The sequence below is a fragment of the Lissotriton helveticus genome, chromosome 6, assembly GCF_964261635.1.
Source record: "Lissotriton helveticus chromosome 6, aLisHel1.1, whole genome shotgun sequence".
NCBI classification, from domain to species: Eukaryota; Metazoa; Chordata; class Amphibia; order Caudata; family Salamandridae; genus Lissotriton; species Lissotriton helveticus.
Window position 1 is genome coordinate 853,331,112 of NC_136067.1, and position 15,960 is coordinate 853,347,071.

General features: G+C 46.9%; 1 protein-coding gene across 2 annotated transcripts in view; it reads right to left on the reverse strand.

Annotated features, from left to right (window-relative positions):
- The window catches only part of TBC1D32 (TBC1 domain family member 32), a 940,667-nt gene that overhangs the window by 759,925 nt on the left and 164,782 nt on the right, over positions 1-15,960 (reverse strand). For both annotated transcript variants that reach the window (XM_078648467.1, XM_078648468.1), the window contains one exon: positions 5,129-5,207. In XM_078648467.1, the coding sequence (XP_078504593.1) occupies positions 5,129-5,207 (79 nt within the window). The remainder of the gene's footprint in view (positions 1-5,128; positions 5,208-15,960) is intronic.

The following is a 15,960-nucleotide window of genomic DNA, read 5'->3' on the forward strand; positions in this document are numbered from 1 at the left end:
TATTCTCCGCTGAGGAGATGGCGATAAACTCACCCCGGAGCACCGTTTTCAGGGCTGCCCACTGCGTCGCCCAGGTGGTATCCCCGTTCTCATTGTGTTCCCGAAACTCAGTAATCGCGGCGCGCACCTGCTTCAGTACCGCCGGTCTATGTAACAGGGTATCCCGGAGGCGCCAGACTCCGCGCGACGGAGACACCGGCGGCAGCTGGAAGGATCCGGATACCGGAGCGTGATCAGACAACGCGAGGACCCCTATATCGGAAGCAGTCGCCAATTCGGCCATCGGCCCCGTAACCAGGAGATAATCCAACCTTGCATATGTTCTATGTGCATGGGAGTAGTAGGAATAGGCTCGTGTAGTGGGGTGTAGGCGTCTCCAGAGATCAAGCATGTCCAGATCCCCCAGGTGGGAGTTACTCAACTGTTAAAATTCCCCGGTGTGTGGGTGGCGCTGCGCAGATCTATCTAAGGATGAGTTAAAGACCATATTCAGGTCGCCTCCAATGATTGTATGTCTGTCTGGGGTAGTCGCGATGTCCGCTAGCGCAGTTTGTAAAAACAGATCCTGGCGATCATTGGTGCTGTATATGGAACCCACCGTGAACAGAAATCCCCCTATCTTAACCCTATAAGCCAGGAGCCTCCCCTTTTGCTCTGCGACCTTGTGCAGTACCTCCCCTCTAAACCTCCCAGACACCAAGATAGCAACCCCCGCCGTCTTGGTAGCCCCAGAGGAAAAGAGCTGCACCAGGAACTTTGGAGACCGCATCCTGGGACAGTCTCGGGCCAGTAGGTGAGTTTCTTGCAAGAAGCAGATGTCCGCCTGGGTGCTCTCGAGGAGGGACAGTATGGCCCTGCGCTTGACCGGGTTATTTAACCCCTTTACATTAAGAGTGACAATCCTAAGAGCCATGAGTAAACATTGTAAGAGTGGCGCTAAATGGGCCTGAAGTAACAGGGAATCCAGTACAAGTCGGCAATGTGGGTCGGAACAAATGCAATCGACAGCCAACACAGCACTCTGCACTCCGTTCCTGCGGAGTAAGGACAAGGCAAGAGCAGCAGCAAAGAACAATGACAACAACCCAACGCGAGTCCTGGATCCCCCCCTGAACATTCCTCAACCAGCCCCAAAAAAGTGACATGAGGACATAGCAAGCGCGGCAGTAAGCAAGTGCAGCACAGCAGAAACCCCGTACCCCTCCCACCCCAACTCCTCGAACAGTCCCCGAACTCCCCAACTCCCCGTATCCCCACCCCCCGTCCAGTGCCCTACCCCCCCTCCCCCCACTCCCCCTGCAGCCCGACCCCAACTGTTCAGAAAACACCATTGCCCCAGTCCAGTCCCTAACGGACAAGTCCGTGGAGAAGTATTGGAGTGGACGTCCAGCCACCACCTCTGCCCTCCCAGAGCCCCCCCCTCTCCCTCAGAACCCTCGAACCTGCAGTGTTGATGATGCCAAGACCATCTCCCCCCGGAGGTTGCTCAGGCCGTCAAGGCCGTATCACTAGACGACGTGTCTCTGGACACCTCCCGTATGGCGCTGTCCATTTCCGTTCTGATCGTGGGAGAATCCGGTCGAGGAGGCGGGAGCGTGGATCGTCGCCGTCGAACCGTGTGCCATCCCTCCCTGGAGGTACGGCGGCGAGGCGTCGGTACGTCGTCATCCGCCGCGGTGATACCCAACACTCCGCATGTGTCCTGGAGGGACCGCAGTTGATGCAGCGTTCCGTTCCAGCGGAAAATAAGCCTGAAGGGGTGGCCCCATGAGTACTGCGTGTCGTGCTCTCGCAGAAAGTCCGTGGCAATCTTGAAGGACTTGCGTTTCTGCAACGTGATCGTGGATAAGTCCTGAAACAAGGCTATTTGATGACCTCGGAAGCTCACCGGGTGCTTTTGTCGTGCCTCGCGCAAGATTCGTTCCTTCAGAGGAAAATCTGGTAGGAAGGCCAAGATGTCTGGGGGCGGCGCCGAGGCTCGGCGCGGAAGTCCCACTCTATGTGCCCTGTCGATTCTCACCGGGAAGTCTCCGGGTTCTCCCAATATGTCGCGAAACAGGTCCCTCAGGTAAGCCGCTGTATCTTCCCCCTCTTCTTTAGATGGAACGCACCTGACCCTGATGTTGTTGCGCCTGGACCTATTCTCGAGATCTTCGGCGTGGGCCTGGAGGTCAATCTGTTGGTCCCTAAGCCGCAATACCTCCTGCTGTAGGTGCGCGACCTCATCGTCCCGGGATTGATTAGCGTCCTCCATGGTGGAGATACGTTCTCCAAGCGAGTCGACTTCTCTCCTCACCTCTCGGACCTCTCTAGCCACCTCCTGCTTCAGCGTCTGAAAGTCCTCCCGGAGGGTGCCAAACAGCGACTCCAGAAAAGACCTGGTGACCGGAGGCTCACCCCCTTCTGCTCCCCGAGAGCTAGTTGGAGGGCTCGGGGCTGGCTGGGACCTGTCCTGTCTCGAAGCGTTTCTGCCCAGCATTTCGGGCAGGGTGCCCCCTCTGTTGCCCGACATCTCAGAGGCGGGGGCGCGTCGTAGGGGGATGGAGGGCCGCCGGTATGGTGATGGAACTGCGTCTCACGCTCGGCGCTCCTTCGCTGCGGGTCAGACCAGCTGAATTCCAGGACCCCGGGGCGGCGCCCCAATTAGGGGTGCAGCAGCCAGCACACAGCCGTAGGTCAACCGGCAGAGGGGTATCGACCAGTGTCCCCCCCCCTTCAGGAGTGGACCACCACGCCAGCTCTGGGCTGAAGGTCGGGACGCAGCTCCTCCGCAAGGGCCCGGGGTGGGCACCGTCGCCCCACAGGGAGAAGCAGTATGGGCCAGGCCCTCTCCTGGCCGGATCGTGCCTCCGCAGCCAGCCGGTCAATCGTCTGATGGGCCCCTGGGCGGCCCTCGGGTCGTCGAACCCTCTTGTGAATGCGGTTCCACCGCGCAGGTCCGGCGCCGTCGTGGGTCAAGCCGGGTGACCAATGGCTCGGCGGCAGGCAGGACCGCCGGACCGCGTGGCGGCTCCTCCACCCAGGCCCAGTGCGGTCGCCACTTAGTTCCGTCGCGCGGGTCCTCCCCACCGCAATTGGGAACGGCTGGGCACTCTGACACGTCCCCCGGGGCGTCACTCGTCTCACCTCTCAGCCGGGGTCTCGGGAAGGGGTCCGTCGGCCTCTCCGGCAAGCTAGGCCTCCTGGCCCTCCCAATCCCCGGGGTCGCGTAGTGGTTCTTCGCCGGCTCCTCCCCCGGTCCGCCCCGGTGGGCGCGCCCCCGCCTCGTCCGTCACCTCCGCTTTCAAAGCGCGCCAGGGGTCCGGGAGGGGTATACCCCTTATTCGCCGATGGTCGTTGGGGCACGTAGATGCACTACGGCCCAAAGGCTCCGTGGGCTGAACGCGGCCTCTCTCTCATGCGTCCACTTCTGTGCTGCGTTCCCCGCTCGCGCCAGGGACTGGTGTGGCGAGGCGCCGCGCTGTGCTAGCGGCGCTACCGGAGGCTCCAGGCGGCTCCCACCGTGCTCGCAGCCGTGCCGGGCTTCCCCTCCGCCGAATCCGGGGGAGATCTGCGGCGCAGGACGGTTCAGGGGCTCCGGGGTCTCAGGAGCTCACGGCAAGAGCGTCTTGTCAGCCCGCCATCTTGGCCACGCCCCTATATATTTAAATTTAATAGAACCAAGACCCATAAATCTATATTTAGGTGTCAATCGACGCAAGAAAATCGTGAATTCCATCAATAAATAGATTTAAGTGTGGAAGTAGATCTATGTCTGAGGCGATCTACATGTAAACTTACCATTGTGAATAGGTCCTTAAAAGTTAAAGATTCAACATTCTGTCTTACTGGTTTGTCTGTTTATAGAGCACCCAAGTTGTGATAGCAAAATGCCAAGTTAAGATGCAGGTACAACGAAGACATATGCAGGGTTAGGAGGAACAGACTGCAAAGGGCAGTATGTTTAAATTTTGTATGAATAACGTGATGAAGCATCTGACAATTAATGCTAAATGAAGTGTTGCAGTCACCCAGCCAGGGTTCTTGCACATCTCTCTGAACTTAATAGCAAATTGAGACGGCAATTCAGTGTAAGCTCCCTGAATAACGTTTTGCATTTTGTTGCTGTGTTGGCCGGTTAGTCATCTTTTAAGTAGTTCCATCTACAAATGCTTCTGAAGTTGGTTTGTGCCACAAAACAGATGCTTGTCTTCTGAAGTTTTCTTTCTCTGCGAGAACTAGGGATGCAGAATTCAGTAGCTCAAACTTTCGGATAGATTTACAAAGAACTCCCATTCTGTGTGCGAGAATACTGGTAATGCATTTTCTGCATGGATAATCCACAAACAGAATGTGTGGGCGAGCTAAATGTGCTGCTTGAAACAAACTGCTGTGTGCCAGTGAAAAAACGTCCACTTGGATCGAACCATGGACTGTTTCTGACACATAGATCACTGCATCAATCATTTATACAGGATTCAACTCTGCTGTGCATACTATCCTCATGGCAGTACTTCATTGGCTGCAGAAGGGAGAATGTGAAGCACAGGTGATGGACACATTTGTACCATGCCTACAATAATGGTCCATGTTCACCAATGCTCATACAAAGCATGATCATTAATATGTAGGAATACATTACTACACCCAAACTAGGGTTAATCAGGTACTCTTCGTTTTCACAGGCAGGACCCTTGAGATCTGCCCTGAAAAATGTGCATCCATTGCCCATGGTGTTGAGGAACAAGGCCTGCTCACATCAGTAGGCTCCCGTCCCTCCAACTAATAAGCTCATGGGATCATTGGCTTTTCGAGCAATGGGTGTATCCTCACTCCTTTAATCTGCACTGGAGGCAGGACTCAATCTGCTAAATCATCCCCCATGCACTCAATACCTGTCCCTCCTCCAGCCTGCAAATTAAAAATGTGAATGTAGAGCTAGAATATGAGGAGGCCTCCCTGTAAAGAGGTGAGTGTTTCTTGCTGAACTTGCGCTTAAAAGAGAAATGAAAACATTTCCTTTTTCTAAACGTTGATTACTCTGCATAATCAGATAGCATGCATAAAACAGAAATTGACGCAAACCTTTTTCAGTAGTAGGTAACAAAAAATGGGAGCATTTCTAATGCACACAACAGAGGAAACATACCTAAACTTGTATAAACTTCTCTTGTCATGTTCAGGGGTGATGATGAAAAGGTTTTGGCATAGAACTTCAAAATTTTATCCTAGAAGAAATAAAAATGAGTCATCATTTCTAAGCCAAACTGGGTGGTGGGTGCAAGTATTTATAAAAACCTATTTTCTGTTATACTGCATATTTAATATATATAGTGGGAAATACTGTGGCAGGAAATTATGATTCCTGTCCCCATCACCCTGTCAAAATACAGCTGTTATAAGAAATTAAGAGGAATACCCATGCGGACAAGTTACAGGTCCAATTTGTGCAGAGTCTGGTCACATATCCACTCAGATTTACCATCTGCTATTAGGAGGTTCCATGCCCCGCTATGTTGTGGCTGTCGGTCAGATGGGTGCTCGGCTGAGGCTCCAATCCTTTGAGAATTGGAGGTCAATCTAATCTAGGTGTTGGAAGAGGATGAGGGTATGAGACTGTGTCTAATGCTTCAGAGAAGTCTAGAACAGTGGTTCTTGTGACTTCTGTGGACCTCCTCTTTTTAATTTTCATGAAACTGTGCGACCACCACAGAATCATTATTGGAATCCAAGGACCCCCACTGAGTAATTACTGGAAGCAGGGGACCCCAGCCTAAGCATTTTCAATGACTTGAAAAATAGACAAAAAATACAGAAACAAGCATTCATCAAACAGATAAACAAATGATTAAATATTTTATTTAATTCATAAACAAATATACATCATTAAAAAAATCATTTTAATGGGAAGGTCGGAGCCCTTCTAAATTCATCTGCGGCCACTCATTGTCCATGCTAGATTTTGCTTGCAGCACTTGCCCTGCTCCAACAAATCAGTTCGACGACATTAACTTAATTTTCAGTCTCCAATTTCAAACTCCTTCAAATTTACAGAACGTTATATTAATTTAATAATAGTATTTCATTTTCTAAGCAGTCGCAGACCCCTTGAGTACCATAAGTTAAGAACCACTGGTCTAGAAGGATGAGGGTGTCTGTTTCTCCTCTGTCTAGGATCATGCAAATGTTGGCTGTAGCAGCAGTGAGTGGTCTTTCTGTGCTTCGAAGAGTTTGGTGGCTGCTGAGGGTAGTCGGTGAGGGATCTATTGATGAGTTTATCAAGTAGTTTGGCTGGGTATGGTAATATTTAAATAAGTCTGAAGTTGGCCAGCATTGATGGGTCTGCAGAAAGATTATTGAAGAATGGGATGACCGTTGCGCATTTCCAATCTTCTGGGAAGGTGGCTGAATTAATGGAAGTGTCGAGGATAGGTTCAAGTGGTTCACTGATGGTTTGGAGTTTTTGATAAATGTGTGGTGGGGCCACAGAGTGGGTTGGCTTTATGGTAGCAGCAGCCTTGCTATTGGGGATGGCGGTTTCCAGTCGAAATCAGAAGTCAAGTTGAGAGGGTGGCAGGGTACCGTTGGGTATTGAACTTGCTGTATATGTAGGTGATCTTGTTGCACAAGAATTCTGAGAACTTGTTGCAGAGGTCTTGTGAAGGGGTTATACTGCTAGCAGCTGCTGGTGCTATAACCCTTATCATGATGAAGATTTCTTTGTCGTAGTTGGTGCTGGATGCAATGCAGTCTGAGTGCTTGCAATTCAGGACAGATTAAAATCTAGCTTTTGTTCCATATAAAAAAAACTCACCAACCACTTGGTGCCAAATCAACTATAAAAAGTACAAAAAATAAAGCCCAGATTGAATAAGATTTATTAGTAGGAAAAGGCCCTGAAGCTTAACTCAAATTAATTATGGCTCCTGAATACCGATTCCATAAAATCAAGATCGAATCACTGTCATCAAGCGAGAAAATATTGAGGATAAGTATAACTTTTTAAAAATAATATCTATTTATACCATATTGTTTACTAATATATTGTGGAATATATTATCATTTTAATATAGTGGGTTTTGAATACATGTCTGTTGTAATTTTATTTAGACATATAGCAAAGCTTGTTTTATGTTGTTAGACGTTTTATCTGTTATTTGCTTCAAGTTGTGGGGCTAACTAGGGGATTGGGTAGAGTATGTTTTTCTAAAAATAAATATTAATATTGCAATTGTTTAATTATAATTTTTGTAATTATTGTTTTCATGTGCCTATGTATTGTTTTATGTTTCGTATTTTTTTTTGTTGACAGATTGTGGAGATTATCTGAAGAAGATTTGCTGAGTAGAATTCTCTTTTAACAATATAATATTGTTAAATTATTATTTGCTTAATGATAATTGTTTTGATTGCACACTTTGTTTTATAAGTTTTATGATTATCTAGGTTATTATTTGGTAGATATTCTCAGGTTGGAGGGTTCACAAGTGCTTCAGTGGAGATTGTTTAATTACAATTATATTATTATTTTATTATTTAATAATAATTTAATGATTTAGAATTTTTATAGAAATGTTCAATAAAACGATGTTTAATTTTTTAGGTTCAGAAATTTTAAAATGGATTATGCATTTTGATCAGGAATTGTGAAGGCATTTTATTTTTATCATGATAAATAATTTGAATAATTATCGGGGAAGGAATTAGTAATTGTGTAAACTATTAGCTACCCCCGCCCCCTTAACATTGCATGCAAGCTCCTCAATGTTATTTTGTGTTTGAATTAGAATACTAATACTGGCACCCCACCCCCAGAAAAATGCATGCACCTTCCACCATTGTTCGTAGGAATAGAGTTAGAATTTTAAATCTGACCCCTCAAACCAAATATAAATGCACTTTACTCCATCCATTCCCCAACCAACTAAGGTTAGCATGTTCACATTGTTTTTTCAGCTGAATTAACAATAGGAAAATAAGTTACTTCCCTGTAACTGTATTTATCCAGTATCTGTATCGATCATAGATTCACGTGCTTAATCATTCCCTGTCGTTGAAGAGGGAGCCCCATGGTATTATATCAAAGCAATTACATTAGTATCATAGGCTACAATGGCACTAGGCCATGAATTTAATGACCTATCTATTACCTTTTTTTTTTTAAAGAACGAAACTTAGACACCAGCCAATCAGGCGACAGCAGCCTCCAGAACCTTCCCTACAGAGTCTAGTTTCCTCAGATTTTCAAGCACAAGTGGGAACAAATATAGTTCCAAAAGTAAGTGAGAGACTCTAGGGGAGGAGGGCGAGTCACATGTGAATCTATGAAAGATACCAATACTAGAGAACTAGAGAAGCCTTCCCCACCCATGAGTCTAGGATAGCCCAGAGAAAGGGCTGCACCTGAAGGGGTTGGAGGTGGGATTTAGTCAGATTGATGATAAAATCTAATTAGTGCATGGCGCTCCTGATCGGCCAGTCATCCAGGTAAGGAAAAAAGTGGATGCCTTTACTTCTGAAATGAGCTGCCACCACGGTCTAAGATTTGGTGAAAATCCTTTAGGTGCGGCAACCCAGAACGAAAGTACTTTGAACCTTTATTGTTGTCCACACACCATAAATCTCAGGAATCTTCAATGTGCAGGGTGGATGGGTATTTAGAAATAAGCGTCCTTCAGATCATGGGCGATCACGAAGCTTTCTTGCTGCAGTAGTGGTATGACATCTTTTAGAGTCACCATGTGGAAATGTTCAAACAGAATAGATTTGTTGAGGGGCCAGAGATTAAGGATGAGCCTTAGGGAGACGTCCTTCTTGGGGATAAGAAAGTACAGGTCTTAGACCCTCTTTTCGTGGTGTTGTTGCAGAACCAGCTCTATGGCGCCCTTGGCGAGGAGGGTGTGTATCTCATCTTGGAGGAATTGCAAATGTTCTGTGGACAATCTGTGTCGACTGGGAGGAATGTTTGGTGTTGCTCTAGACAGTAGCCCTTCTGTATAATGTTGACAACCCAACGGTCAGAGGTGATTTCTGACCAATGGGGCAGAAATCCCTGCAACCTTCCCCAGACAGGTGTTATGTGATAATGGGGAAGGTGGAGAGTGTCAATGTTTTGGAGGGGATGCCCCTTTTGTGGCTGTGCCCTTTCTTCACCCTTTGCCATTATTGCCCCTGCATGCACCCCTATCATAGACCTGGGAAGGCGATTGCTGCGTGGGCCATGTGAAGTTGAAAGAGGTTTCCGGGTGGGGGAGTGTTTGGTGCCCCAAGGTATTGGAAGTGTCAAAAGGAGTCACATGGAGTGTGTGTCTGTAGGGCATCCATTGCTTTGGCTGTGTCAGTGTATTTTCTTTTATTTTTTTCTAGCATCTCGTCGACCTGAGGGCCGAAGAGATGCTGGCCATCAAAGGGTACATTAAGGAAGTGCTGCTGGACCTCAGGTTTAAAACCAGACACAGGCAGCCCAGCATGGCAACGCAAGAGGATGCTGGTGTTAATGCCGTGAGCGGCTGTGTTGGCTGTATCCATTGCACTGCAGACGTTGGGGTTAGAAATAATTGTTCTTTCTGCCACCAATTTCTGTCCCTTCTTGTGGTACTGCGCAGGGAGATGTTGGACGAGGTGCGCCATCTGAACCCAGCGGGCGTGGTTGTACCGGGAGAGTAACAGTCAGGAGGGGATGCATCACTTGTAACCAGGGACGTCTTGAATTTCTGATCAACCCCAGGTGCCACACCTTCTCTTTAACTGGATCTCTAAATATCTCAGAGGCCACTTTGAGAACACCTTGAGCACATGAAGTAACTGTAGTGAATATTGGGTGGAGGAGAGGGTCTCCTTGAGGAAATCATCCTCCTCATAAAGCACATGCATCTCCACCTTGTGGAATGTAGCTGCCATATGAAGGACCTCATGGTAGGAGGTAGCATCATCTAGGGGTGAAGGTTTTGCAGGGTACAAGTCTATGATGCATAACCCCAGTGGATACAGACCCAATCATCCGAGAGGTCTAGGGCCTGTGAGCAATGAGGAGCGTCATAAGGGTCATTATGTAGCCTTGGACTGTGAGGAATCCTGTGGTGAGTGATGTGTAGAATCCACATGCAGAAAAGTAAAAGGTGGAGAAGGGGGTGGAGGGTGCGGAGTAGAATCTCAAGCAGTGGAGAGGCAGTCCAGCCATGCCTTTAAGGCTTTTTGTGAGTGGGAGGTACAGAAGGGGTTAGGGCCTCCTCAAAAATGAACTTCCTCTTGTGAGAAACTGAGTCTTTTGGCAGCTATGGAGGCTTTGCTAATATCCAACCAGTACCCAGCTGGGTGGTGATTCACTGCTGCTTGGCGTCGAGATATACCTGCAGCTGCTGGAGAATTGGTTAGTTTAAGTGATCAGAGGTAACGGAGGACACAGCAGTAGAAGGCGGTCTGGAGGGAGCTGAAGAGGGTCTACGTCCAGACATGGCAAACTTAATGGTGACTTCAAATGCCTCAACTCCAAGTGCTTTGAAGAGGGTCTGGCTCAGAATGCTTCAAGCAGCGTTCCTCTGCTCCAAAAACGTTCGGGCCACCTAAAGTGTGGTCGAGGATTGGTACACCTCATGCGATATCTCTTTGATCACGCACCAGTAGCATGTAGCTTTCAATGGATGGGTTGTCAACGCTCCCCATTCTAATGGAGGTTTCCCTCTGAGATTCTGCAGGACTAAATGGGTAGAGGCACCATAGCAGAATCCTTGACAGGCTATACTGATGTCAACTGGACAACAACTCAGAGCCGAGCTATAGAGTGAGAGGTACTGAAGGCGGTCTTGAGAGGTGTATGTTTGGGTCTTCATGCGGAGTGCGCTGGGCCCACCATACTGAGCTCTTTCATAAGGAGGCAGTGTTAGTGGAGGTGCAGAGGCGTCCACGGGGAGTGGAGGTTGGACGGCATCGGGAAACTGAGCTTCTAAGGCAGGTGACTGAGACTCAGGACAGATTAAAGCGCTTAACATTGAAACAAGGAACTCGCCTTGATGTTGTGGTTGGGAATTGGGGCAAATCCAAAATGCCATTACAATGATCCTCACTGCGCGTGATGTTGACACAAGGGGAAGCCCACCCTTCGATCTCTATCCCCTTCCTTGAAATAGTTGTAGACTAGCTCCTAGATGGAGGAACGTGTGCTAATGCCCCGCAGGGTGGAGAAAAGAGCACAAGGCTTTTTTTAAAATAACCCTGGCATGCTTCATCATAGGGTTCCTCCAATTCCGCTGTGGAATGGAGCGTGCTGCGACCTGCAAATTACGCGCGAGCACTGAATGATATGCTGTTAGTGATGAATAGAAAAGGAGTAGGAGGTGTTTTCTTATAAATAATGAAAGGTTAAAAATACCCACCTGGTAGGTGAAAAATGCTTTAATCTATCCTCTAGACAGTATGGTTAAAAAATGGGGAGAGAAGTAGAAAGTATGGGTTACAATTCCCCTTCCTTTCTATAGGTCTACATGTTTCAATCCAATTCCCATGGCTTTTCTTCAGGTCCAAGGACCTAACTCCCTGATTTGACTTCCAAATCAGTCCATTTGACGCAAAGTAACTGCACACACTATGCCTTCTAATAACAAGTTAGCACCTACTTGGTGTTACTGATTGACAGCCTCTAATATACAATAAGAGAGTTAGCCTGCCAAGGATTTTGCAGAAAACAGGATCACAGGTCACTTTAACTGGTAAAATAGGTGAGGCACGTTGTGTACAATTATTATTTAAAACATTTTTATTAAAAAACACCTCAAAATTAAAGTGTATGTGGTCTAGAACTAGTTGCATTGCTGAGGTGAGCACATCTAATTAAAAGAGTGATTCCTGTCATGTAGAACACAGAGCACAAAAGCACACTTAAGTCAACAAAGAAACTACATACAAAGGTAAAGCAAATAAATATAGAAAGGAAGGGGTATTGTAACCCATACTTTCTACTGCTCTCCCCATTTTTTAACCATACTGTCTGGAGGACTAATTGCAGATTTGCTCACCTAACAGGCAGGTGTTTTTAACCTTTCACTATATATAAGAAAACCCCTCCTACTCCTGTTCATCACTAAGAGCATATCATTCAGTGCTCTCTTGTAACTCGCAGGTCGCAGCATACCCTGCTCCGCAGCAGAACGGGAGGAACCCTATGATGAAGCATGCCACCGCGGAGCAACAGAGTTGGATGGGTGAGGGTTATATAAAAAAAAATGCCTAGAACTTTTTCTCCACCCTGCAGGGGGTTAGCACACATTAAGAAGATGGGCTCTCTTTTTCTTGGGGTATAGCTTCTTAAAAAAACAGTGATCAAGCTGAGCAATGGTTCAGTGGCCGGCAGGGCTCATTCCATGGACAGACGTTCTCCACTGTAAGAATCACACATTTATTTCCTCTGACGAAGGTGCAGTAAACCCCAGAAGATGATCTGGAGAGGCTAAGCTGGAACCTCCAGAATCTTGCAACACCTACAAACGGAAGAAATTATCTTAGAGCTATAAATGAAACCTTTCATTTTAGCCATAATCATTGTTATAGCAATCTAGGAGAGTGATGGAAGTTGGCACACTTAAAGCATAGCAATGCTACCCAGTAAGTACCATCTTCTTGCACTCTTTCTGAACAAGCCCTAAAAAAGGAAAGAAAGAATACATTTCCTCCTAGACATGGATACCAGAATAGAGTCTGCCTCCACCTGGTGTTGCTATAAGAGCTCAAAATGTTTAATGTCTCTAAGCACAGAACCTTGTAGACACTGGCATCCTAAATAAATTCTTGACTGGTTCCAACAATAAAGGCACCAGAGGCGCAATGTTATTTGGAGCTATTGCATTATTGTTTTAAAAAAAAATAATATATGTTTTCATCTGCTTCATCGAGACAGGAAAGGTTAAGTAGCTTCTGCAGTGTTGGAAGTTCTGAAATATTGCCCAAAATCTCATTAAGAAATAAAAGGGGTAATTATTGTTAGGTCTAGTTATGTTATGTTAACTGTTCTTGTAAAACGCTTGGCTGCCCCAGCAACAGGTCGTCCCAGCACTAAGGTTAACAGGAGCAGGCAAGGAAGAGAATTGAACTATAGATTGGAAAAGAGCCACTTCTTGATAATTTTCCTGAAGGCCCAATGATCTTACGAGCCGCGAGCAGCAAGAGGAATAGAATGCCAGCGGGCAGGTGCCATAGCCTTAAACGAGCGTCCCCCCGCTCCTGACCTGTGCACTCTCGGGACACAGGCAAGATGTAGGTTCGTGGAGCGCTGGGCTCTAGCCGGAACATACATTGAGCATAGTTCGTTCAGGATTTGCGGGTCTATGCCATGCAAGATCTTATGTGTAAGACATAGCGTCTTAAAGTAGCCCCTCTGTTCTATCAGCAACCAATGGAGACTGCGGAGAAGGTCGGAGATATGGCAGTACTTAGCGGCCGAAACAGGTGCCAGCCACTGACTTGGCGTGGCCTTCAAATGAGAGGGCGCTGTCCACCAAAACTCCTAAATTCTTAACTACGGTTTTCAGGTGAGGGGGGATCACCATTGTCCGCCATCGAATCCGAGATAGCCAAAAGATTGGCTTGAAATTTCGCCTGGTCTTGCTTGGCAATCGCGGTTTTTCCTGAAGACGTCTGGTTTAACAGGGTCAAGAGGGACCTGATTTTACGTTGGCGACAGAGCCTCCATGTCTTTAGGTGACATGGGTGGAAGATCCTGGAGGCAATGAGGCGTAGGGGCCCAAGAGGAGTTTTAGCGAAGTTCGGGCGTGCCCTTCCCTGTACAGACTGTGTTAATAAATTGCGCTCCACCTTGTTGATAAAAAATGTAGGCAGTGTTTCGCATTGAAGGTTAGAGGATATGGTGCTATTGGAAGCAGGCGGGGATTTTACAATTTCTTTCATGAGACCAAAAATGGTTTTAGTGGGATTGCTACTCGTGGAAATCATATTGGCGTAGAACATTGCCCTGGTCTTCTGGACCAGTTTATGGTATACTTTGACTGCGTTCCTGTGTATAGTTTTTACTGTGGGATCGTATGCGCTTCTCCAGGCCCGTTCTAAGATTTAAAAAATTTTCTTTTCTGCAATTAAAGACTCTTCATACCATGCGTGGTTTGAGATACTTTTGGCAGTGGTCATTTTTGCTGGAATGCAGCAGTCTAATGCCATCCATTGAAGGCAGCATAAGCTGCTTCTAAATCTGTGGTTCATTCTGGGCAGTGCGAGCTTAAGATGTCTGTAAAGGTGGTTGGGTTTAACTTGTGCCACAGTCACTTCATTATGGGTAGCCGGGGGAATTGCAAAGGAGGATCATCTATGCGGAGCTGCAGTGAGATGAGAGAATGATCCACAGAGCATGGGAAGGGAGGAGTTGGCCTCCATGGTCTGTAGATTAGAGAATACTGGGTCAAGAAGATGGCCTGCTGCATGTGTCGATCCCACCACCAGCTGCGTTAGCTGACAGGCAGCCATATCACCAAGGAAGTTGTTAATCACCTGGGACTCTAGGCATTCCAAGTGAAGATTAGTATCGGCTACGCCGCAATCTTCACCCAGCGCCTCAAAAGACTTCTGCTCATACAGAACACTGCAATCAGACTCATCCTGGAACTCCCCAAATGGACTCACATCACCCCTCACCTCAGAAACCTCCACTGGCTCCCCATCCAGGTGAGATGTCAATTCAAAATCCTCACACACGCATACACAGCCCTCCACAATCAAGTACCCTCATATATTAACCATCAACAGAACTTCCACCTGCCCGCAAGACACTTGCACGCAGCCTCCATTGCCCACACCCCCTGTCATAGCCGCAGTGGAGACCGCTCCTTTTCGTTCATCACCTCAGCATCCAGCGACCTTATGGGTAACAGTGCTGCGCTATACAAATTCTGTTTGATTGATTAATTGATTGAAAACCTGCCACATTTAGCCACATGACTAAAGGACACAGCTAATGCCTAGCACTAGCAGTCATGGACTAATCATATTTGTTATTGGAAGGAACTCTGGTCCTTGAAGTGTGATAGGTCTCCCTGCAAATACATGCTAGAGTATGAGAGTAGAATTTCCTCTGCATGGAGACCTCGCTCCCCACACTTGAAAATGTTTAAGAAAAAGAAAACATGAGTCTGAATGTTGCCTCCTTAACGTCTGGGGTCTGACTGACCTTAATCATGCTGAACGCCAGTGGGCGATGACAGGGATGATAGTAGCTAAACGAAACATAGTGCAGAAGTGGGGTGTGGGGACCGTACCGACATTACCATATTGGTGTAACGATATGGATATGATCATGGTAGCATAGAAGGAGGCATTTGTAAATAGCAAATGCCCCAAAAAATGGGGAAGGGTGTGGGGAAAATGGAACGTATATAGGGGTAATATCTGTACACCCCCGGAAGAAGATAGCGACTCAGATGAGGATTTGTAATGTTGTCAAAGTCCTATGTGGGCCAATATGGAAATGTACGTCCAGTGACTGTAAAGAAATGCCATCAAGATTGTGATAGTGTATATGCAGATCATCGTTGTTTTAATAAAAAACTTTAATTTAAAAAAAAGAAAAAGAAATCAAAATATTGATGAGGAGGCTCACGTGGCCATTAAGATTATTGGATTTCAATTGAAAGTGCAATCATACTGTACAGAACCACTATTAGAAAAATAACAACAAAGGAGTGTTACTTGATTAAAAAAACACAAGTAATCGAGCACAAGAGGTAACACACCAATTAGGTTTGTTTATAAAGCCCTCACTCACCGACCTGGTCGGTGACATGCTTCATCATCGGGCCCCACTGGGTGTGACCGAATGTCATCCCAGTGTGCTTCAACGCCAGATTTACTGCGGAGCGGGTAATGTGAAGAAGTGAAGGCTAGGTGATGGGTTACGTGAAGAGAGTGATGTGGTGAATTAAAAATGCCTTGCATGTATCAAAAATTGATTTAATGACTGATCACCAAGGCATATTAAAAAATGTG